Source organism: Apostichopus japonicus, chromosome 4 (assembly GCF_037975245.1).
Source record: "Apostichopus japonicus isolate 1M-3 chromosome 4, ASM3797524v1, whole genome shotgun sequence".
Classification (NCBI taxonomy): domain Eukaryota; kingdom Metazoa; phylum Echinodermata; class Holothuroidea; order Aspidochirotida; family Stichopodidae; genus Apostichopus; species Apostichopus japonicus.
In genome coordinates this window covers 22,557,058-22,580,458 of record NC_092564.1, presented here as the reverse complement: position 1 = coordinate 22,580,458, position 23,401 = coordinate 22,557,058, and the positions used below count along the sequence as shown (strand labels likewise).

The 23,401-nt window shown below is 37.9% G+C and overlaps 1 protein-coding gene across 1 annotated transcript in view; it reads right to left on the bottom strand.

Moving 5' to 3' along the window:
- Positions 1-22,693, bottom strand: part of LOC139966833 (aspartyl aminopeptidase-like) — a 28,653-nt gene extending 5,960 nt beyond the window's left edge. The window contains exons 1-13 of the mRNA XM_071970232.1: positions 22,507-22,693; positions 19,370-19,457; positions 18,266-18,354; positions 17,606-17,719; positions 9,957-10,082; positions 9,094-9,221; positions 8,670-8,745; positions 7,827-7,934; positions 6,447-6,524; positions 5,900-5,980; positions 3,527-3,678; positions 1,710-1,749; positions 817-918 (exon numbers count right to left, since the gene is read on the bottom strand). Coding sequence (XP_071826333.1) covers positions 817-918; positions 1,710-1,749; positions 3,527-3,678; positions 5,900-5,980; positions 6,447-6,524; positions 7,827-7,934; positions 8,670-8,745; positions 9,094-9,221; positions 9,957-10,082; positions 17,606-17,719; positions 18,266-18,354; positions 19,370-19,457; positions 22,507-22,524 — 1,200 coding nt within the window. The 5' untranslated portion in view covers positions 22,525-22,693. The remainder of the gene's footprint in view (positions 1-816; positions 919-1,709; positions 1,750-3,526; positions 3,679-5,899; positions 5,981-6,446; positions 6,525-7,826; positions 7,935-8,669; positions 8,746-9,093; positions 9,222-9,956; positions 10,083-17,605; positions 17,720-18,265; positions 18,355-19,369; positions 19,458-22,506) is intronic.
- Between the last annotated feature and the right edge of the window lie 708 nt (positions 22,694-23,401).

The window sequence follows — 23,401 nt, the reverse complement described above, 5'->3', positions numbered from 1 at the left end:
TCTAAGGTTATAGGACATCCACATGGATAGCACTGTCGCATCTAAGGGTATAGGAGATCCACATGGATAGCAGTCACATCTAAGGGTACAGGACATCCACATGGATAGCACTGTCACATCTAAGGGTACAGGACATCCACATGGAGAGCACTGTCATATCTAAGGCATAGAGCATCCACAGGGACAACACTGTCACATCTAAGGGCACAGGGCATCCACAGGGACAGCACTGTCACATCTAAGGGCCCAGGATATCCACATGGATAGCACTGTCAACATCTAAGGGCACAGGACATCCACATGGATAGTACTGTCACATCTAAGGGTATAGGAGATCCACATGGACAGCACATGCAAATAAATATTACAAGCTAAGAGTAAATGCTTGAGTATTTTCTTTGAAGTGCTAGCTTCAGCATACATTCAACAGGGTGCTCATACTGGTTTGCAAGGGATAATAATACATGTAATGAAACGAGTGAATCACAGAAGGAAACTTAGGATTTTGAAGGAATAGTACTCACTTATGGGCGGTTGTACCTGCTACTAGTACTAACTTGGGAAATTCCAAGATATTCTATGAATCACACAAAATGCCGTTTAGCTTCATTAGTCACTCAACTTCACAAGTATTGCAAAACTGGTTGTCATGGTTACTCAGAGAGGCTTTATGAAATGAATTAGCTTGCTGTGTGTTCAAAGATCCCTGATGGTCAAGATGGTGATGTGTTCTGTTTGATGCTATAAATAATAGTAGATACACTAACTAGCATGATACCAGTTAATGCTGCTATGCAATGAACTCATTTACTTTACCTGTAAGGGCACATTTGCTTTCTCTGCTACCATTCTAATGAGGGTGGCTGTTACAGCAGTTGTTGCATATCTCTGGTTACTGTTGAACTTCAGCACAGGTCCCTGTAGTAACAGTAAAATCGATACAAAAGTCATCATTTAATATGAAGTCTTTATTTTATAAGGAAAGGCAAAGTGACATTGGGGATAGCAACAGAAATGTGGATAGCATTTAACATTGGTATAGCAACTGATAATGGTATAACATCTAACTAACATTATTAAAGCATCTGACATTGGTATAGCATCCAACAATTGTATAGCATCCAACATTGGTATAGCATCTAACATTGGTAAAGCATCTGATATTGGTATAGCATCCAACAATTGTATAGCATCAAAAATTGATATATCATCTAACATTGGTATAGCATCTGACATGGGTATAACATCTAACTAACATTAGTAAAGCATCTGACATTGGTGTAGCATCCAACAATGGTATAGCATCCAACATTGGTATAGCATCTAACATTGGTAAAGCATCTGACATTGGTATAGCATCTAACATTGGTATAGCATCTGACATTGGTATAGCATCTAACATTGGTATAGCATCTAACATTGGTAAAGCATCTGATATTAATATAGCATCTGAAATTGATATAGCATCTAACATTGGTAAAGCAACTGACATTCGTATAGCATCTGATATTGGTATAGCATCTGACATTTGGTATAGCATCTGATATTGGTAAAGCATCTGACATTCGTTTAGCATCCAACAATGGTATACACTTTAGGTTGTTTCCTGTGGATTGACAACTAGTAACATAGTACCAGAATTTAATATACTAGATGTGTTATGACCTAACATCAATACTAGCAATGAGGGAGAGGAAATTAATAATTACCGCATGCATAGCTGCCTTATGATTATCTTCATGCTTGTCCCTGTTGAACCAACACCAGAAAAAAAGAAAAGCATTGCAATGAATATATGCACATGGACTGCCAAGAATGTAGTGTTATATGCATTAAATACACATGTGTATCAGTTTATGAAATATACCAATCCACACACAAAGGCACTGGCACATACTAACAAATCTCTTCTAACTAGAGCACCAAAGGTGCAGTAGCTCATACCAGATTGATCATTTGGACAAGTGTTTCTTAATAAATGAGCCTACCTGTATTGGATTTAAGTACTTATAGCTGACTATGACTAACTTTAATTAATATCTATTGCTATCTGTAGGGAAAAAGCAGTTGAAGGTTTTCATAGATTGATCCCTACTGACCCCTAGATGACCTTTAACTAAAATAAAAAATACTAAACTGTCAATATGAAACATCTGTCATGGATCAATATCACCCAACTTTCATTAACAGCCATTGGTATCCTTAGAAGCATTTTGGATGTTTTCAAAACAATGACCCCAAATGACCCCTAGATGAGGTTGACCTCAATTTATCAAACATATGTATGATGGTCCACCACCCATGGACCATTGTCTCCAAGTTACATCCAAATCCATTGAACCATGCACAAGAACAAGCAATTTGAAGCATTCACCCTAGACCACTATTGACCCCTTAATGGCCTTTCATCTATAAATCATCAATGCCCTATAGGAACCACCAGTCACAGATGATTATGACTAACTTCCATTCATATCCATTGCTATTTGTAGGAGAAGAAGTATTTTGAAGATTTGTAACAGATTGACCCCTAATGACCCCTAGATGACCTTTGACCTCAAATGATCAAACACACATGATGGTCCACATCCCATGGACCATCTATATCCATTGAACAATGCACAACAACAAGCCATTTGAAGCATTGACCCTAAGATTGACCCTTACTGATCCCTTGATGACCATTGATCTAAAAATCGTAAACACCCTCTCGGCACCATCAGTCATACAGTAGATGATTATGACAAACTTTCATTAATATCCATTGCTATTTGTAGGAAAAGAAGCAGGTTTACAAGTGTGAACAGATGGATAGATAGATAGAAAGCATGATGTACAATAGCTCAACCAGCACTACATGTTGGTACGAGCTAAAAAAACTAACATATTTACAGACTAGGGGGCTCACAGCCTTGCCCACAATTGAAAATAGGTACCAATATCTGAGTACAGGCTCATATAGGGAGTACCATGAAATACACACAAATCACTGGCATTATTTAGACCTTCAAGTGGCCCAGAAAACTTTACTGGAATGTCAAATTTCAACAACTAAAAGCCGATGTTCTGGTTATATTGTGCTAAAACTCGAAGCAACCTGGTGTTGAGATTACACACAACACTTTCGCCTCAGAACTTGTTTATTGTGTCAGAAATATTCCTCCAACTAAATATTTAATTGATATATTAATGTTTTCTTATAGAAAGGCAGAGCTTCCAACTTTTCCAAATCTGGAAGGAAATTTATACCTCAACTATTTAGCCCACTTTTCTTTTCCTTGATACATGTGATGATTAACATATTCCCAAACAAAGGTGCAAAAAGCCTGTTTTGATTTGGATTCATTCTTTATTGATCTTTTATTTCCAAACATTCCCAATTATTCCTTCTCCTCCTCCCACCTGGACCCATCAGATGTATTGGAAAGGTTTAAAGATTGATGGTATCATATAAAACCAAATCTTACCCATTCCCACCCCCCCCCCCCAAAAAAAAAATGGGGAAAGAGAGGTAAATTTAACTTACGCATAGTTAGGGTGTACTGCATGGGCCTGGTCTGCACTTATCAGGAGAGATTTTGGAATTGCTTCTTCAAATTTATTTCCTTCACCAGCTAGTCTCCTCATCAGCCACTCTGTCAATGAAGATCCAGCTCCTTGTGCACTCTCAGATCCAACCTGTTTGTTGTAAAAAAAAATGGCATTGGACTGACAGTATTGAACTTATAGCAGTGACTATCCATATACAAAGTTTAAATAACAAATACTAGTAATAAACAAGATTTGTTATAGATGTATGTATATTTATTATACAAGTACGTTGTACAAGTATGTTATACAAGCATGTTATACAAGCATATTAAACAAGTATGTTATAGCCATTGCACATACACATTCTTGAAAACCAGAAAGTCAAATGACTTAGTGATTCCTTGCCAATATGAGAAGAAACTTTAGATAAAAGCTTTTCCAACGATCTGAATTGCTGAGCAGAGATGGCAAGTTCTGCAGAATTGATTAATTTATACCTATGCAAAGAGGGTTGAAGGTCAAACAAACTTAAATTCTGCATAGTCAGACTTATTCTGACTGTAAACTGTAATTGTCCTTAAATGAACTTTGACCTCAAGAGAAACTGTAGACATGTATTTAGCAAGGGCTATGTACATACCAAGTTTGAAGTTCAAAGCAACTTCTGAAGTTATCACATTTCAGATTTCTCAGACTTTGACATCTGTTGAATCAAACAACCTTTGTCCTCCATGAAAAACAATAGGGATCATCTGCTTACCGAGGGCTACCAACATACTAAGTTTAAAGTTAAAGCAACTTCTACTTCTTGAGATATCGTGTTTACAAGGTTTTCAGCGTTTGCCCTCTAGTGACCTAGAATGACCTTTGACCTTCATGAAAAGGATTGAGAACATCTAATCACTAATGGCTACCGACATACCAAATTTGAAGTTCAAGCAACTTTCACTTCTTGAAATATCGTGTTTACAAGGTTTTCAGACCTTCACCTCTCTTAACCTAAAATGACCTTTGACTTCCATAGAAACAATAGGGATCATCTACTTACCAGGTTCAATCTATGAAGCAAGTTTCAAGTTTAGGCAACTTTTGGTTCTTAAGATATCGTGTTTATAAGCCAAGGCTTCATATACATACACACACATACATACACCCACACACACCTGCCATCACCATCGCATAGATCCCTTCAGCCTTCCGCAAGGAATCAATAAGGGATGTTAGAAATTGCAAGACAGAAGATAGATTTGTTCATCAAGTCTTAGGCAGGTTAGGACATATAATACAGAAAAGGCTGAAAGCACCAATAGCTATCAAAACATCATAGCATAGGAAACAAATATACCCACTCCAAAGGTGGAACTGTGTGTTGTTACAATAGAAACTACAATACACAGTGAGGTTGTATACCAGCTAACAATTCTACAGATGATCCTGCAAAGAGTAACTGGTAAGGATCAATGGTACATGGAGTGACAGCACATTGCAGTTAAAATGTCCTGGGAAGAGCACTCCACAGGTATGAAAACGTACCAACACTGGTGGGTCATGTGACATGCTACCAGGTGCTACTTACATATTATTTTAACTCTTTGTCACTTTGAAGAGATGAGCGTTCCGTAGACAACAGAAAACCACTATAAACGGACACTTACGGTAAATTTGAGAATAATTGCTTAGGTTTGGATGCTAACGTTGTTGAGATTTTCTTTCCATCTCATATATAGCTTGATCTGCATGGACCCTGACTACTACTATGCGAACATCTACTGTCAGATCAGTCTTATAGATTGCTTATGGCGGTCACTCCTAGCATATCATATGCACTTGTTTGCATCCAAACATTGCAAGGAGCCTTGTGTTTCTAAGGAATGACAAATCCTGTCATCTGCTTCTGGTGTATATGTAAATTTGTGTACAGTCCTGATATTAAAGCTGTATGTGTTCCAGCTGCAGTCCGATTGTTTGAAAGAGTTAACAAAAGTGAAATTGGAAAAATGTACCACTTAGCTAGATTACATCTGTTAATGTAGCTCAAAGGAAGGTGGTAGTTATGAGATCATGACATTAGTAGTAAAATATACTTTAAGGAACACTATAAGGGTTGAGTGCTACAAGGGAGCATGTCACGTGACCCTCCATGGTTGGTACATTTTTTTGCGCATCTCCACATTGACATAGTCGGTCCAGGATAATGTATATATGCCTATGTAACAGCAGAGAGTAGCAGAGCACTAAAATATGACCAAAACACTCAATACTTTATTTCTGGAAAGGTAGACAAAGTTTATTTTGAAGATAAAGAGTAATTCTGCCTTTGGTAACCCAAGAATCTTTCTTGCTTGGAATAAATCCTTCAAAGACCCACCTCTTCATTGTCAAATAGGAGCATCATCCGTACATTGGGATCTATTTCAAAGGAACCATCTTTACAGGACTGGATTAACCCCTGTATATGAAAACAAGAGTTTAAGAGAGATTAAACATGCAGAATATATTTACAATGGTTCCTGCTTAAAACATTACACTTAAGCATCTGGTAATGGTCCTCTCCATGAAAGCACACAGCCAGCAATTCATGTGTGTTTGCCATATCAATGTTCGTTTATAACTTCCCAATCATTTTATTGCCGATGATTGAATACCAGACACCAAAACATCAAGCAAGTCTAAACTTGTGGTAATTTAACCACACTAATGATAGCCACCTAACTACACTAATGATAGCAACAACTTACCACACTAAATGATAGCCACAACTTACATTGCTATACCATTGAGTCCTAGGTTACTCACTCTTAAATTGTTATTATGAGACAGATCTAATACCTAAAAAAGTAAAAATTACATCCTTTAGAAACAGCACTTTTGATGGAAGAGGCAATGTCATAGAAGAATCTGGAAGAATGTTTTACCGTTAAGGCACAAAAGCAGTTGACTTGGTTGTCCAGTCTAGGTGAGAATATGAATTCATCCAGAGCCCCACCAATGGTCTGAAATGGAAAGATGTCACCAGTTAGCACAAATATGACAACATGGCCCCAAGAAAGTACAACAAAGTGTTAGTTCTCCCAAAAATTCTCTATAAATGTATTAAATGGAGATTCTTTCATTCATACTTTCTTTGCATGCTATGTTATACTTTTCTGTGAAGGATTTACCCTTCTTTTATCATTTCAACAGATAACAGCGTAATAATTAACAAATGTTGTTAAGAGTCTTACCATACAACATACATAAGAACACTGATTTATCAAGTGGGTATCCTATTACAATAATTCACTTTGACCATAACAATTTTTGTACAATCTTATCCTCAAAGAAAACTGTAAGGCTCATTGCAGCTGTGATTTTTCATGGCCTTCAAATCATACTGTACTTAACAGTCTCTAGCCATACTAATATATTACCAAGAAAACAGCCCAACGGACTTTGTTTTTGCACTCAAACTTTCATAACAATGTAAATTTCTTAGGTAAGATTTTCAAGATGGTATATGTTCCACCACAGAGACACACACAAGATAAGAAGTGACACAGGCATGTGTGTTGGATACATGCTGGACTATCAAACATTGTGGTAAAGAATATGTAAGAGTATTCCCATATTACTATCTAGTAGACTTATGTCTTTATCACAGTAAGTTCATCGCTTCTAAATTGGTTGGTTGTGATGCAAATTTGTCAGGAATTGGTAAATGAGTCAAGCCTAACAAATTCTTTAGTTTTGAGCTATTCACTCTTCCTTCACACTAACAAAGGACAAATTTTGTGTTGTATTAAGGTTGTTAATTAAGTACAGTACCAAGATAGACAACCTTTGATTTCCAGGTCCACCCCTAGACCCCCTCCCTTGCACCTCCCTTACACCCTCGCTTTGGCAGAAAGTCTCCTTAATTTAGCTCTGTGTCATCACATTCACAACAATTTCATGAAATTGCAGATTCACACCATTTGTATTAGTATATATGTCTGCTACTTGTTTCAGCATCTGATTTTATCAATATGTAACTGCTTGGCTCACATGTATTCACTGAGCACAAGAGTACTTTAGGTGTTCATATAGTCAATGCATTACAAACTTAAACAGTTGCAAAACACCCTTTAAACTAGAAAAACAAAGTCAACAATCTTGATTAAGAGAAAGGAAGTGCAGCTGATAGAGAAGACGACACTCAACTGTCACATTTCTCCTCATCATTCATATTTTTCATTTCAATTATTCTTTTTTTCCTCAGTGTACGAAAACTTCAAATAGTGACAAAGTAATGCTATTCTCTACTCGTAAATACTCACAGCTGGCTGTGTGTCTGTCAGACAAAGCTCAAAGTCCATTATCTGTTCCGGCTTACATTCAAGTTCATCACACAACAGTTTCACAAATAAGGGATGATGTTTGATTTCCTGCAGGTGGGTAACATTATTATACCAGAGAATGTAAAATAAAAAACAGTACAAACAGCATATATTTATTTCCAAACAATAAAACTTTAAGATCTAGGGTAACAAGTAATTCCTATGGTTCAGGGATCCATGCATGGGTGCTTGTGTCTGTTATGGTATTAAAGTTGTAACATGGCTTTGGCTCCACAGCTGCCTTTTTCCTGGTTTGGTTTCTTAAATTACTCAAGGTTGGTTTAAGAGTGATTAGGGAGAAGTGTGCAATGGCAATACAGGGCTGTTCTTGTCCATATTCTGTTAATGATTACTAAAGTAGAGTCTACATATTGCGTTCAATATTAGCATGCTGGACAGAGCATGTAAATGCCATTACTCAGTCATGACTGACATTGCCAGGTTTCAAAGTTCTTGATGAATGGAGGGAAAACCTGGGTCAAATTGTCTAAAGACAAGGTACCTTGCTTAATTGCACCTTCTAGTGACTGAGTTTTTATGGGGGAAGGAATGGGGAGGGGGAGGAGGGGGAGGGGTGGGTGTCAAACCAATATGAATTTGATCATAATCATGTACTATAAGCTACCACAGGAGGCCACTTCAAAAATAGTGATGAACCAAGAATCCGTTTCCTCCTCTATGGCCGGTGAAATCAGTTAAGCGTTAACATTCACAGGTGCAACGTTCACATACCATGAATCCATATATGCATGGAAAAATCTGTGAAATGGTTTTGTAACTTACAGCTTGTGATAGTGTTTCCGTTGTACCTGCTGGTTTTTCTAATTCCTGCTGAGCAGTGGTGGCGATGATGGGGACCCTGAGAGAATAATAACAACTTTCAGCAACCGTTCTACAAATTCTCATTTGGTGCTCCATAAAAAAATCTAACTCTACGTTGGGCATGACTTTAAATCGGAAAAACTTTTCGTGAAAGTGCAGTTTGTCAATTTTTAGCAAATTTTGTAGCATTCTAACAGTTGATGACAATCCTATTAACTTTCCAACATCCTGTAATGATCTTTGCTGCTGAGCAAATTTTCCGGATGAGTGAAAGTTTAATTTCTGGTTGAGAAAAACTCAGAGCCTCACAGGAACCACTTCTGCTCCTTATCGTAATATTTTTAGATTCAAAATCACAGAATGAAGATGTAAGAGCTTTACTCACATTTCAGTTTCCTTGTTTGGTGCAAACTTTGTATTGTGTTCACGAAACAGATGAATGGCAATGTTTGGTACTCTAAGGATCGGTTTCTTCACATGCACAAGACGGTGGGTGATATGATTGTTTTCATCCTTTATAAAGAGAGAGTGAGCATTAAAGGTAAATGTTAAACAAATAGGGATCTGTGGAGCTGCAGATCTACTCCCAAAATATGGTTTTATGACTGATATGATGTCATTACTCTGCACAAACATCCATTATTTATACACCCACTAAGTTTTAAAGAGCATGGGCCTTATGGTTAAAGGGTTTGCAACGCACCTTTTTCAACTCATGACCTTTGCCAATTGATGTTAATAAACACATTGAAAGTCATTATTTACTACATGAGTATGACGCTGTCAGCCACTTTCTGTCATAGAATGTTCATAATAGCCAAACGAATAATTTTGTATTCCCTTGAAGAAGACATGGGAATCTGTACAATAGTGTGTGATGTCTTGACTTGTAAACACTATACATCAAAAAGTATCAGGTACTTAAACTAAATACATAGTATATTAATTAACCTAAGTGAGTACAACCTTTCATGGCTGTGGATGCTTGTATGAGATCAAGGCTGTTAACACAAAAGCTCAATAGTAAAGAGCGGATGAACTTTATGTTGTGCTGTGGATCCAAAACTTTAATAGAACTTTGTGATGTATTGTCACAAAAATGTGACCCTGCTCTTAACGGCAAAAGCATTGTTTTGGTTACAATGAAGTTTAACCTTTTGACTTTTTCATCCACATCATGCCCCCCCCACTCCCTCACCATTGTATTGCACTGCATCATGTTGCACTGACTAATGCTTAAAAGCTTACCTTGAGAAGAACTCTGCCTGCTATGGTAAGGTCTCTATCAAACCAGGTGTGCCAGATACCACCCCCATAACACTCTACTCCAACTGAAAGGTAACCACTCTTTGTCTTCTTGGAATTTGGTTTCACCTAGAGAAACAACAAAAAAACAGGTAGAGTACCAATTGCTTCTACTCAGTCTGTAAATACTGTAGCTTTGGTAATAAGAATGGTTTCAACATCTACTTAACATGTGAGCCTGTGCACAAATACACATAACTTGGTAATCACAGGAAGTCAATTGGCAATAGGAATCTTAGAGACAGCATACATGATCCACCCATCCAGATATTTTCACAAATTTTCATTAAAAACATTTCATATTTTGTCTTCTTGCAAAAAAGTTTGCTACGAAGTGAAGAGGTTTGTTTACAAGTGACAAAAACTTCAGGCTCTGATAGCAAAAAGATCTACATGGTCATTATACGGAAAATTGATGGTGCCATGATATGCTTTTGTCAGCTATCCAGTGATGGGTAGCATTCAGCTATGTGAGTTCTATCTAGACTTAGTGACCACATTGCTTTTTGTGACTTAGTGTGTAAGTCAATGGGGCTTTTAATGGGCGTATGCTACCTAAAGCTTGGACTGTCAGTGTGCATATTTAGACACTCACCTCTAAGCTTAGACTGTCAGTGTGCATATTTAGGCACTCACCTCTAAGCTTAGACTGTCAGTGTGCATATTTAGACACTCACCTCTAAGCTTAGACTGTCAGTGTGCATATTTAGACACTCACCTCTAAGCCTAGACTGTCAGTGTGCATATTTAGACACTCACCCCTGAGCTTAGACTGTCAGTGTGCATATTTAGACACTCACCTCTAAGCCTAGACTGTCAGTGTCCATATTTAGACCAGTGTTAACACGGGTCCAAAAATCGGGAACCGGGTACCCGAGGGCCGTTACCCGTCGGGTATCCGGGTACCCGGAAAAAAAATTGTTTACCCTCGTGTATCACGATTTTCAAGAAATTACATATTGGATGTTGTAATAAATGCATTATATTCTCTACTGACAATGTTTTCATGTTCAAATACGTAGGTGTAAGATAAGGTATAAAACCTTCCTCAATAATTTTTATTTGCTTTTGTTTCTTTCATTAACTTGTCAATAAATTAATTATTTAATTATAATTAGCATTACTACTAACATCGCACTGCCGCCGCTGCTTATGCTTGCTCGTGCACGTCTATTGGATCAAACCATATAAATATCCAATTTAGCTCTTAAACAGTTGTTACAACTACTACTATCTATTATGCAGGCCCAGGGTTCGCATTGGCCGCAAGATTGCGCGATTCGCGCAATTTGATCGCATTTGGAATAAACGATTAGTAAAAAGCCACTTGCGATTACTATTTTTTAGTTATCCCGTCTATAATCCATAAACATCTCGTAAAATTCCTTGTCAGTCTTTCCTTCTATGGAATAAACGAATGAATAATTAATAATTTCTTCCACATGGTAGCCTAACACCACACTTAGTCAATGAGAAATCTAGCTAAGCCTAACCATCTGTTTATTTGCTGAAGTTGTGACGCAGTTATAAGACATCCATGGAAAAAATACTTTCGTTATTGCTGTTACGTTCGACCACATGGTTGCCTAACACCACACTAAGTCAATGGGGGTAATCTAGCCTAGCCATCTGTTTGTTAGCTGAAATTGTGACGCAGTTATAAGATATCAATGGAAAGCTTTCGTTATTGCTGTTATCTTCGACCAAATGGTAGCCTAACAACACACTAAGTCAATGGGAAATCTGCCTAACCATCGGTTTGCATTTTTTTTTTTAAAACAATCACACTTTGCATAGTATTCGGGTAATAAATTAGGAACCGGGTAGTATTGCGTCGGGCGGGTACCTTCGTTATTGCTGTTATCTTCGACCACATTGTAGCCTAACACCACACTAAGTCAATGGGAAATCTGCCTAACCGTCGGTTTGCCATTTTTTTTTTTTTTTTTTTTTTAAATCTCACTTTGCGTAGGATTCGGGTAATAAATTAGGAACCGGGTAGTATCGCGTCGGGCGGGTACCCGGATAACCCGTGCAAACACTAATTTAGACACTCACCTCTAAGCTTTGACTGTCAGTGTGCATATTTAGACACTCACCTCTAAGCCAAGACTGTCAGTGTGCATATTTAGACACTCACCTCTAAGCTTAGACTGTCAGTGTGCATATTTAGACACTCACCTCTAAGCCTAGACTGTCAGTGTGCATATTTAGACACTCACCATTAAGCTTAGACTGTCAGTGTGCATATTTAGACACTCACCTCAGAGCTAAGACTGTCAGTGTGCATATTTAGACACTCACCTCTGAGCTTAGACTGTCAGTGTGTGCACATTAGACACTCACCTCTGAGCTTAGACTGTCAGTGTGCATATTTAGACACTCACCTCTAATCTGAGTCTGTCAGTGTCCATATTTAGACACTCACCTCTAAGCTTAGACTGTCAGTGTGTGTACATTTAGACACTCACCTCTAAGCCTAGACTGTCAGTGTCCCTATTTAGACACTCACCTCTAAGCCTAGACTGTCAGTGTGCATATTTAGACACTCACCTCTAATCTGAGTCTGTCAGTGTCAATATTTAGACACTCACCTCTAAGCTTGGACTGTCAGTGTGCATATTTAGACACTCACCTCTAAGCTTAGACTGTCAGTGTGCATATTTAGACACTCACCTAGAGCTTAGACTGTCAGTGTGTGTACATTTAGACACTCACCTCTAAGCCTAGACTGTCAGTGTGCATATTTAGACACTCACCTCTAAGCCTAGACTCTCAGTGTGCATATTTAGACACTCACCTCTAATCTGAGTCTGTCAGTGTCCATATTTAGACACTCACCTCTAAGCTTGGACTGTCAGTGTGCATATTTAGACACTCACCTCTAAGCTTAGACTGTCAGTGTGCATATTTAGACACTCACCTAGAGCTTAGACTGTCAGTGTGTGCACATTAGACACTCACCTCTGAGCTTAGACTGTCAGTGTGCATATTTAGAAACTCACCTCTAAGCTTAAACTGTCAGTGTGCATATTTAGACACTCACCTCTAAGCTTAGACTGTCAGTGCATATTTAGGCACTCACCTCTAAGCTTAGACTGTCAGTGTGCATATTTAGGCACTTACCTCTAACCTAAGACTCTCAGTGTGCATATTTAGACACTACCCTCTAAGCTTAGACTGTCAGTGTGTGTACATTTAGACACTCACCTCTAAGCTTAGACTGTCAGTGTGCATATTTAGACACTCACCTCTAAGCTTAGACTGTCAGTGTGCACATTTAGACACTCACCTCTCATCTTAGACTGTCAGTGTGTGTAGTTATATACACTCACCTCTCATCTTAGACTGTCAGTGTGTGTAGTTATATACACTCACCTCTCATCTTAGACTGTCAGTGTGTGCACTTATAGGACACTCACCTCTAAGCTTAGACTGTCAGTGTGCATATTTAGACACTCACCTCTAAGCTTAGACTGTCAGTGTGCATATTTAGGCACTCACCTCTAACCTAAGACTCTCAGTGTGCACATTTAGACACTCACCCCTAAGCTTAGACTGTCAGTGTGCATATTTAGACACTCACCTCTAAGCTTAGACTGTCAGTGTGCACATTTAGACACTCATCGCTCATCTTAGACTGTCAGTGTGTGTAGTTATATAGGAAGCAGGACACTTCGCCCAACAACCATTTCGCCCAACTGCCATTTCGCCCAACCAGCCTGGTCATTTCGCCCAACCAGCCTGGTCATTTCGCCCAACCAGCCTGGTCATTTCGCCCAACCAGCCTGGTCATTTCGCCCAACCAGCCTGGTCATTTCGCCCAACCAGCCTGGTCATTTCGCCCAACCTTGATTAAATATGATACTTCAAAAGAAAACGTTCGGGAATTGTTAACGTTACAGGATACGAACCGAATATTAGGAAAACTTGACGATGGATCAGTGTTTTAGGGGTTAGGTTTGATAGTAAACGTTCGGGAATTGTTATTAACGTTACAGGATACGAACCAAGTATTAAGGAAACTTGAAGTCGTGGTTTAATTGATTACATATGTGATTACATATGTGGTCACATTGATAAAGTGGTTACATTGATTAAATATAGTACTTCAATATTACGGACAGGTTTATATTTTTTATTATTTTTTTTTCAATGTAATAAGGAAACGTTCGGTAATTGTTAGTCAGGATGGATCAGTGTTCAAGTTAGGGGTTAGGTTTGATAGGTGTTTATGAAGACCGATTCCCCTGTGTTTGTATAATAATATAACTTCCATTGTATGCGTAAACGCCTTAAGTAGTGCAATCCTCCCATTATACCCGAAATAACTGCTCACACTCCGATTGATATCGAGCGGACCTCACTTTTTTATTTACCTATGGCAGATTTCACAGTAAAGGGGTCCAATTATACTTTTCAAATATGAGTTGAGGTAATGCAACATATTCAATTTAAAAAAAATTGTGATACCAGAATTATGCAGTTATATGATTGTAGAAATAAAAAACATAATGATCTTTATGTGGTGTCTTTTTTTGTCTGTGTCCGAAGTATTTTTATTAAGTGGAACTATATATTGTGGACGGAATAGGGTCCCATATGTTTATACACCTCAATTTCTTGAGGCCTCCCTTGTTAAATGACCCACCCCTTCAAATATTGTCCACCAATTTTAAAACAGGGTAGTGGAACAAAACAAAAAATAGTTAGTTTTGGTTCAACTCCCCATTCAATTTTCTCTAATCAGACATTGAAATTCTAACCTTGAACTTCTAAAATTCTGTCCAATTTGTGATCAAATGTATATCTATCATTTCCTTCAAAACAAAGAAACAAATTCTCCCGTCAGTCAATGTGATTACAACATTGGTAATCGCCCGTCATCATCTTGTCCAAAACATGGCAGTAATTGTAAAAATGTGTGAGTTATAAGCAATCTTTGATGTCGAACGTTATGTCTGTCCAAACTTCCATGTCACGTTTGCTCGATCACCAAAGAAACTTCATTGAAGGTGAACGAACTTATCGTCATCAATGTTCTGTTATCGCACGATTATTTAGTCTGTATGAAGTCAGCCTTCAATTGTGTTAGGCCAAACATTTTCGTAAGTACAAAACGTAACGAAAAAATCACATTTTAACAACTTCTGTCCACCTGCGTGACGTTCGATTTACTGTTACGTTCGCAGAATTTAACTTAGGAAAAGTATTAAAACTTTAAACTTAAAAGTTTTGTTGGACTGGTGGTATGGATAATTTGATTTATTTTGACCGTCTGCTACAAAGTAACCATACTTCCATGTGTACATATAGCACTCTGTTAACGATAGGTCAAAACAATTATTTGACAAGGCGAACATAATGCTCCTAAAATGCGAACGTAACGCGGGACGGACAACAATAACTTTAATGTGTGAGTATACCGGTTGCGCGAAATTTTGTAGTACTTATTCCTACACCTCTAGTCATTGATCGCAAATTTTGATGCAAAAGTATTTTAGGCTCAGCCACCCACTAAACCTGTTCATATCACTATTCTTTAGTAGTGTTTGCACGGGGTATCCGCGATACTACCCGAATCCTACGCAGTGTTGTTATTATTTTTTTTTTTTTTTTTTTTTGCAAACCGATGGTTAGGCAAAATTCCCATTGACTTAGTGTGGTGTTAGGCTACAATGTGGTCGAAGCTAACAGCAATAACAAAAGTATTCCATGGATACCTTATAACTGCGTCACAATTTCAGCTAATAAACAGATGGTTATGCTAGATTACTTCATTTACTTAGTGTGGTGTTAGGCAACCCCTTGGTCGAAGATAACAGCAATAATGAAAGTATTTCACGGATATCTTATAACTGCGTCACAATTGCAGTATAGGCTAGATTTCCCCCATTGACTTAGTGTGGTGTTAGGCTACCATGTGGATGATATTGAAAGAATTCTCACAATTATATTTTATACATTCGTTTATTTTGTACATGGAATACTGACTAGGTATTTTACGAGGTGTTACTAATGGATTATAGACGGAACAACTAAAAAAATATTATATTCTTGAAAATCGCGATACACGAGGGTAGACAATTTTTCCGGGTACCTGGATACCCGACCGTTAACGGCTCTCGGGTACCCGGTTCCCTAGTTTTGGACCCATGTAAACACTATTCTTTAGACAAGTTCGGGGTCTGGGAGAGAGTGGGCCATGGCTATTATGTGGCTGCATAAACCTTTCCTGAAGCAATTTAACTTACCTTACCTTGAATGTACATGTATACCTGTATAAAAAATGGAACGGTTGAAAGCAGGTCCAGAAATGTGATAAAATTTCCCCCCCCGTACCCCCCGTACCACCCCATCCCTCTCTCTAACACCATGCTCTTGCATTCAAGTTATTGTGATATATTAGCTGAATAAATAATTGTCTTATTTATTGTAAGTTTGTCCTTCAAGCATGTCAATGGTTATGTTTGCAATGTGCATTTGACATTTTTTTGTGTCCAGGGGTAACAACTGCAAAACACAGTTTCTAATAGCATGATATGTAGGTGGAATTTGGATGAATCCTAACTATGCCATGAAAGCATTCAAGTAATCATTTAATTATATCAAATGATTAAACTATTGTCTTACTGATAGTGAATCTGTCCGTCCAAGGTTATGTTTGCAATGCATATGTTACTTTTGTCCGTCCAAGTGTTATGTTTGCAATAGTGATGTTTCACCTAATTTTTTCGTTGAATTAACATTGAATGTTTGATTTGCATTCAAATGTTTGATACTCCAGTTGTTATTAATAAACTATGAAACACTCAAGTACCTGCCTTTTTTATATCTTATTCAAAAGAATTTTTCCATTTAAATTTTATGAGTTTTGTCTGTCCAAGTCCTTAAAAGTCTTCATGCTCCAGTAGATGGTAAACTTCAGCTGTACAGATGAATCTGATGGTTGATATCAGATCCATAGTACTAATAGTCTCCTCTAAAAACAAAACAATTATAAAAAGTTCCTCCTCAAACATGAAAAAGAAGAAAGTATGATTAACATGCATTCATCATCTTCCATAGCAAAGTTTCCACTCGTGTCATGTTTCACTTTTATTTCGTAACAACCGTAGGTTATTTTATCTCTGCGTTTCACAAATGATAATTGGGATGTCAAAGTTACAAATGGTAGGTCATTTGTTTTGAAACAAAGCATTTGAATTTGGGATCTGGAGGGACCTTTTGGACCCTGTAACTGTGAAATCTGCCCTATTACGAAATAACCTAACCCAAAATAAATCAAGTTGAACTAGCGGAATAGAAAAAGTAATATTATTCTGACTGAATATTACTAAAAATTAGGTTGGGCGAAATGACCAACACGGTTGGGCGAAATGACCATGCTGGTTGGGCGAAATGACTATGCTGGTTGGGCGAAATGACCAGGCTGGTTGGACGAAATGGCAGTTGGGCGAAATGGTTGTTGGGCGAAGTGACTAGAAAGCGTTATATACACTCACCTCTGATCTTAGACTGTCAGTGTGTGTAGTTATATACACTCACCTCTCATCTTAGACTGTCAGTGTGTGCACTTGTAGGACACTCACCTTTAAGCATGGACTGTCAGTGTGTGCACCTACGATACTGAAACCGTTTCCTGGCTTGTACTGGCCTCCAACAGCAAATGCAACAATACTGGACTGGTTTCGAGTCACAAAGTACTGATAAAAGAAACATTACAATTTGCAAAATCAGTAATAGCAAGTGGCAAATATGTAACTTCCCCACTTTCTCCAATATGAAAATTTACTTCAAAAGGTTCATATTTGAACTACACAGCTGTGGAATACATCACCCCAGAATATTTAAATGTTCCAATCCATGACACTAGTACAGAGTAAGTTGGATTCAACCATCGTTTCTCTATGTGGAAATATTCTACCTTTTGACAATCCTACAGCTCTCCTTTTTCAGGTCAAAGAAGGAATATAATGCTTGTTACCAACAGATGAGGCTTCTTACTTGTACAGTACATACTGTTTGATTCTGTGGTGAGAAATTTGTTTCAACTTTAGTAATAATTAAAGCTTATGCATATTAATTATGTCCAACACAGGTTAGATTTTTCTATAAAGAATAACTTAATAATAAATTCTTCCTCACTGTATGACTACATCTTATTTTGAATTTATGAGCTTCTCAATACACAGTGTCAGGAACTTACTGTACATATAACACCAAATGCCAGTATAACTCTACTCATGTACCTTCTGGAATGGTTTTATGTTCCATGAATCTCTCTCCTTGAGTTCCACAAAGCCGGCGTCACTAAGACTTTTACGACATTCAGCCACCACTGTTGGAATTTACATATAAAATACACTTGTGTCAGAGCATGTTATGATTGCAACAGGTTTTCCATAACATACATCATGGACAACATGGCCTAACATCATCATTTTAGTGAGCACACATATGACCCCCTACAAACATCCCTACTGTATTAACTTACAAGTACAGTAGTCAAGGTTGTATTCAATGAGTCAAGAAGATGCAAGAAAACTTCGAAGAAATGGATAAGGGAGTTTACAACATCAAATCATCTATAAAGGGGTATGATGACTATTACAGCTGGTTTCTCTTTAAGTGACATTTTGTTAGATCTTTACCAATGCTCTATATTAATGTATTCCAGAACCTGCAGTTGATTAATAATGTTGTCAAACATGCTACCTCTAGGGTTGGAAGATTTATTCCTTTGAGCACTAAAATATATTTATAAGTACTACTGTAGTATCATAGAAATAATGGTCTGAAATGATTTGTTTTATTTCTGAGCATGTTTATCAACAACAACAAAAATGAGAAGGAACAAGCAAGGTCTGGAAACACTGTATTCCTGGTTAATTTACATTTTATAACCAGCTCTAGATGAGCAGAGTATCAAGAATCACCCTGAGGGTAAATGACGATCAAATGAAGACCACTTCTGTAAGAACAAAATTCATTGTAACAGGGGAATGGACAATGCTTCTACAGTAGCTTAGTTTTGACAAGTGTGGAATAACTACTTATACTGTTAAGACCAGCCATCCATAAGGAACCTCTGTGCAATTAGTGACTTTATAATGAATCCAATGATATGTAAACTTCTGCTAAACAGTTTTGTGATGTTTTCAATCTCCTGTCAGACAGCTCAAGCTGACATAAAGGTTGTTCCGCAAACAACGAGTTTTAGCAGTGATCATGTAATCATGATAACCTTCTGAGCTCTTAATGTTGTTGAACAGACCAATTCAGCAATTTTATTTTTTGAAAAATTCGTCTTGTACTGTACCCTGGTCATCCATACCAGTTGTAACGATACTTACCATGGTAAGGAGATGGTGCACTGTTCACAAAATGCAAAAAGCTTTCAGCAGCTCCTTGTAAGGTTGCCTTTGGAACAGTCTTCAGAGTCTATAGAAAATATCACATGTGATGAGATTTGTTGGTTCATCTTTAAATAACAACCATGAAACATTTCTACTGACTGCCTCAGCCTTAAAATGCACATGTACATAAATATCTAGGAATATATATTTGTGATATGATATAGTCGAATCGCTAAAACATTCAAAATATAAAAATGTGTTTCTTTGGAGTAAAAAGATAATGGACATGAGAACTGAATAACCCAAGAGTAACCAAATAATAATGCCCAGAGTATAGCTGTGTGTATTGTACATTTCAAAATGTTCATTTAAGCACAGAGGAGTCATTTAAGGCCATGAGAATGAAGGTTGTAGATCTGTGTCCACTTCCAGCATGCCAAAGCCTCCCTCCAAAAATTTGTATTCTTTGTAAAACAATTCATTATTTACATGAATAGGTGCATATATGCCAGTTCCACATCAATTAACAGCATTACTCACATAGTACCCATAGTATTCACCAAACCAAATTTGCCTTTTAGAAGTGGGTGATACAGCTTTACCCAATTGCTATTTCTAATCTGCCAACATCCGACAACATTTAATTAGGATTTAAAATCTTGGAAAATACCTCCAAAAAATAAGGAGCCTCATTTCATTTGAAAAATGTTTGCATGCCAATATAAAAGCTTCTTTCTTATGACCTACAGTAATGTCATGTTGCCTGCTTGAAGAAACAATCCCATATGGTATTTCATAGTGTAATGAAAATCAATACAGCAGACATTACAGATTATCCTTTTGGCAAATGGAATGTCTGAGTGTGGAAAATTCCATAGGGTTCCTGAGGTTCTTTGTATTGCAAAGGAGTTAGGTCTAGGTACAGTGGTTCTTCTCACCGACGAAACTATTCCACGCAGAGAATGGCCTTTACAGTAGGTAGAATCACTACAGTTTTCAAAAGTAGCGATGGGAAAGTGTGAAGTGTTGAGGTACAGGTTTGATATAAAATACTTGAAAGACTGGTCACAAAATTGTGTATAGTAAAGAGAGTGCCGGATAAGCCTAATTACAGATTTTTCTTTGAACATATCTTCCCTTTGTCACAGTGTCCTAAATTGTTTGATTTGATGTAAAGTCCATATGATTCAACAGGGGGGAGTGTAAATGTGCTCACACAATGTGCTGTTTCAATGTATTGTTATGTAGTGTGCGTCATTTAAAGTTGCAGTGCTACTGTACTGTGCTTGTTTGTGCATGCTGCGTGAGTGTTAAATTTGCTGTTTTCTGACAAATTCGTTAGTTCTGTCTTTGTCAAGTATATGAGTTTAGTCGATATGAAGAATGTGTACAAGCAAAAAGTGTTTTCCGGTGTAAAGCCAAAGATTTAATATTGGTTGTGTATTTATTAAAGGGTGTGAACACTCGCGCAAAAAGAAACATCTAATGCGGGTAATCTGACCCAGTTTCCAATGAGGTGTAACAGAAGTGTTAGACACCACCATCGATTAGGGATGCACCGGATATCCGGTCCGGCCGGACTATCCAGCCGGATAGTGAGCAATTATCCGGTTCCGGTTCCGGCCGGATATTTTTCAAAATCCAGCCGTTTTTTTTTCAAAATCTGGCCCGATCTTTTACAACATCTGGCATAAATTATTCCTTAAAAAGGTGGTGGTATTAACTTAAATCAATGTAAACTATTTCCAAAAATTAATAAAAACATTCAAAGTAAGAAAAAATTAGGTTTAACATGTTTAATTTAATTTTCTCAATGGGACCTACAGTAAGATTTGCTCCTTGTTTCTTACTTCTACTTCTTATTAATGATTTTCTTTTGTGTAATGAAAATATCCGGTTCCGGCCGGATTTTATCCAGCCGGATTTCATGTACTATCCAGCAAAATCTGGTTCTGGCCGGATACAAAAAGTTGGATCCGGTGCATCCCTACCATCGATCCCAGAAAATACACACACACAGCTTGCTACCATCGGTAATTAGACACTAGTGTACAGTAAGCTTAGTACATACAGCTGCGGTCAATACCCACAGTACAGTGTACAAACAATACAGCGATGGACATCTCAGGTCCAGCTAAAGATAACAAGGTATCACATTTCATTACTGTACTGTCTGCATTTTGTAGCGACACAAACAAAACGTCACTTGCAGGCAACGGAAAGTTAACTTTTTCAGATGGCCGCACACGGTTTGGGGCGAGTTTTCAATGCCTTTAATATAACTTTGTATATTTGATGATTGTTGTATCATTATTTCCCTGTATGATTTGGATTTATGTTTAGTTTAGTTTAGTAGAAAAAAAGTCTCAGGAGGGACACCTAAGTTCCCATCAAGGACCCTATAGAGAGAGGGATAAAAAACTGAAGACACAAACACTCAGACCAGATTACAATGCTTAAAGTGCTTGTCCAAAGCATTCATAAACCCATTGACACTACTTGCAAGTACAACTTTCTCAGGCAAACCATTCCACTCATGCACAACCCTATTAGAAAAAAAGTTATGCCGAATATTAATCCTACTATGCGACTTTTGGAGTTTAAGACAATGACCTCTAGTACAACTACTATTAGCAAACATGAAAAAGTCGGTAAAGGATAAATTGTCGAAACCATACACAATCTTGAAAACCTGGATCAAGTCCCCACGTAACCTCCTAAGCTCCAGTGTGGTGAGATTCAATGTGTTTATTGATTAAATTTACTTATCCATTCATTGATTTCCTGGTTGTTTAAATATAAACTTATGTTTTGTTTTAATTTGTTTAGTTACCAGATGGTAGCAGATTGTAGCAGATTATAGACCACAGCAAATATATGCCACGATTAGGGTGTGCATCACCATTCCCCTCGAAAGGGAACAGCACTACACCTGATCTTAGCCAAAAGGCCGATAAAGCTTAGAAATGCATACCGACCCCAGCCAATGGAAGCAAGGTATACAAATCTTGGCCTTTACCGCGATGGGGGAAAAAATCGCGCCTAGGCCTACAGTAGGACAGGAGTTAGTCAGTGCTCAGGCTGCAGTCAGCCTATAGGGTAGCCTAAGTTAGTAGTAAAATACGGCTACTCACCGAGACAGTGGATGCCATAATCGATCACTTCCCTTCACTCTTCTCTACTTTTCTAAATGATAACTACCGATTATAATGACGCATTAGGTTGCTACTTTTTGTCAACTTCGGTTCTCGATCGAAGACCAAGGTTTCTTGGACCTATGTCATCGATGTGTCGAGTTTGGCTGTTTACTCCTATGGAACGCCAAAACTGAAATAAAAAGCAGAACAAAATAATGTAAACCTAAGTCAATATGTGAATTCAAAAGTGGCGATATGCAAGTATCCACATAATGACTAACGCAGTTCGTGAGTCCTTATGTGGCGATATGCGGAATCCACATAAGGACTAACGAATATTGTCGGTTTTGGCGCGTAGGGAAAAAAAATAGTTGCAGCAAAAATCAGTGCAGCAAAAGTCGCGGAGTTTTCCGTGGATTTGGGATTTGTGAACTTGGAAAAAGGGGTTTGTTTCTTGTTCTTCACTTGGTTTCGATATAACTTTGTTCGTCATGGCTGCACTACAGTGATGTCGTTTGAGAAAGTGGTCAGATGCTGGAGTATATACTCTCGTCCGTCGGATGGGGATGTTAAATGGCGTTCCAGGGATCAGGAATGGGAGCGAAGTAGCGGCGTAATTTGACACCGCTACTGTTAAGTTCCGACAACTGTTAGCGCCCTTAATTACCCTTGTGGTATCGCTAGTTCGAACTTACACCACTTCGACTTCAGGTGCGTAGCCAAGGGGGGCGAAGGGGGCAGCCGACCCCCCCCCCTGAGCATATTTTTTTTTTTAATGTTTTTATGATATCGCTAGTATTTTCAAAAGAGAAAATGCTAAGATGCAACTAACAAAGCCTGGGAAGTGCCATTTCCAGCGATCTGGGAGGCATTTTCAGCCAAAATTTTCTTG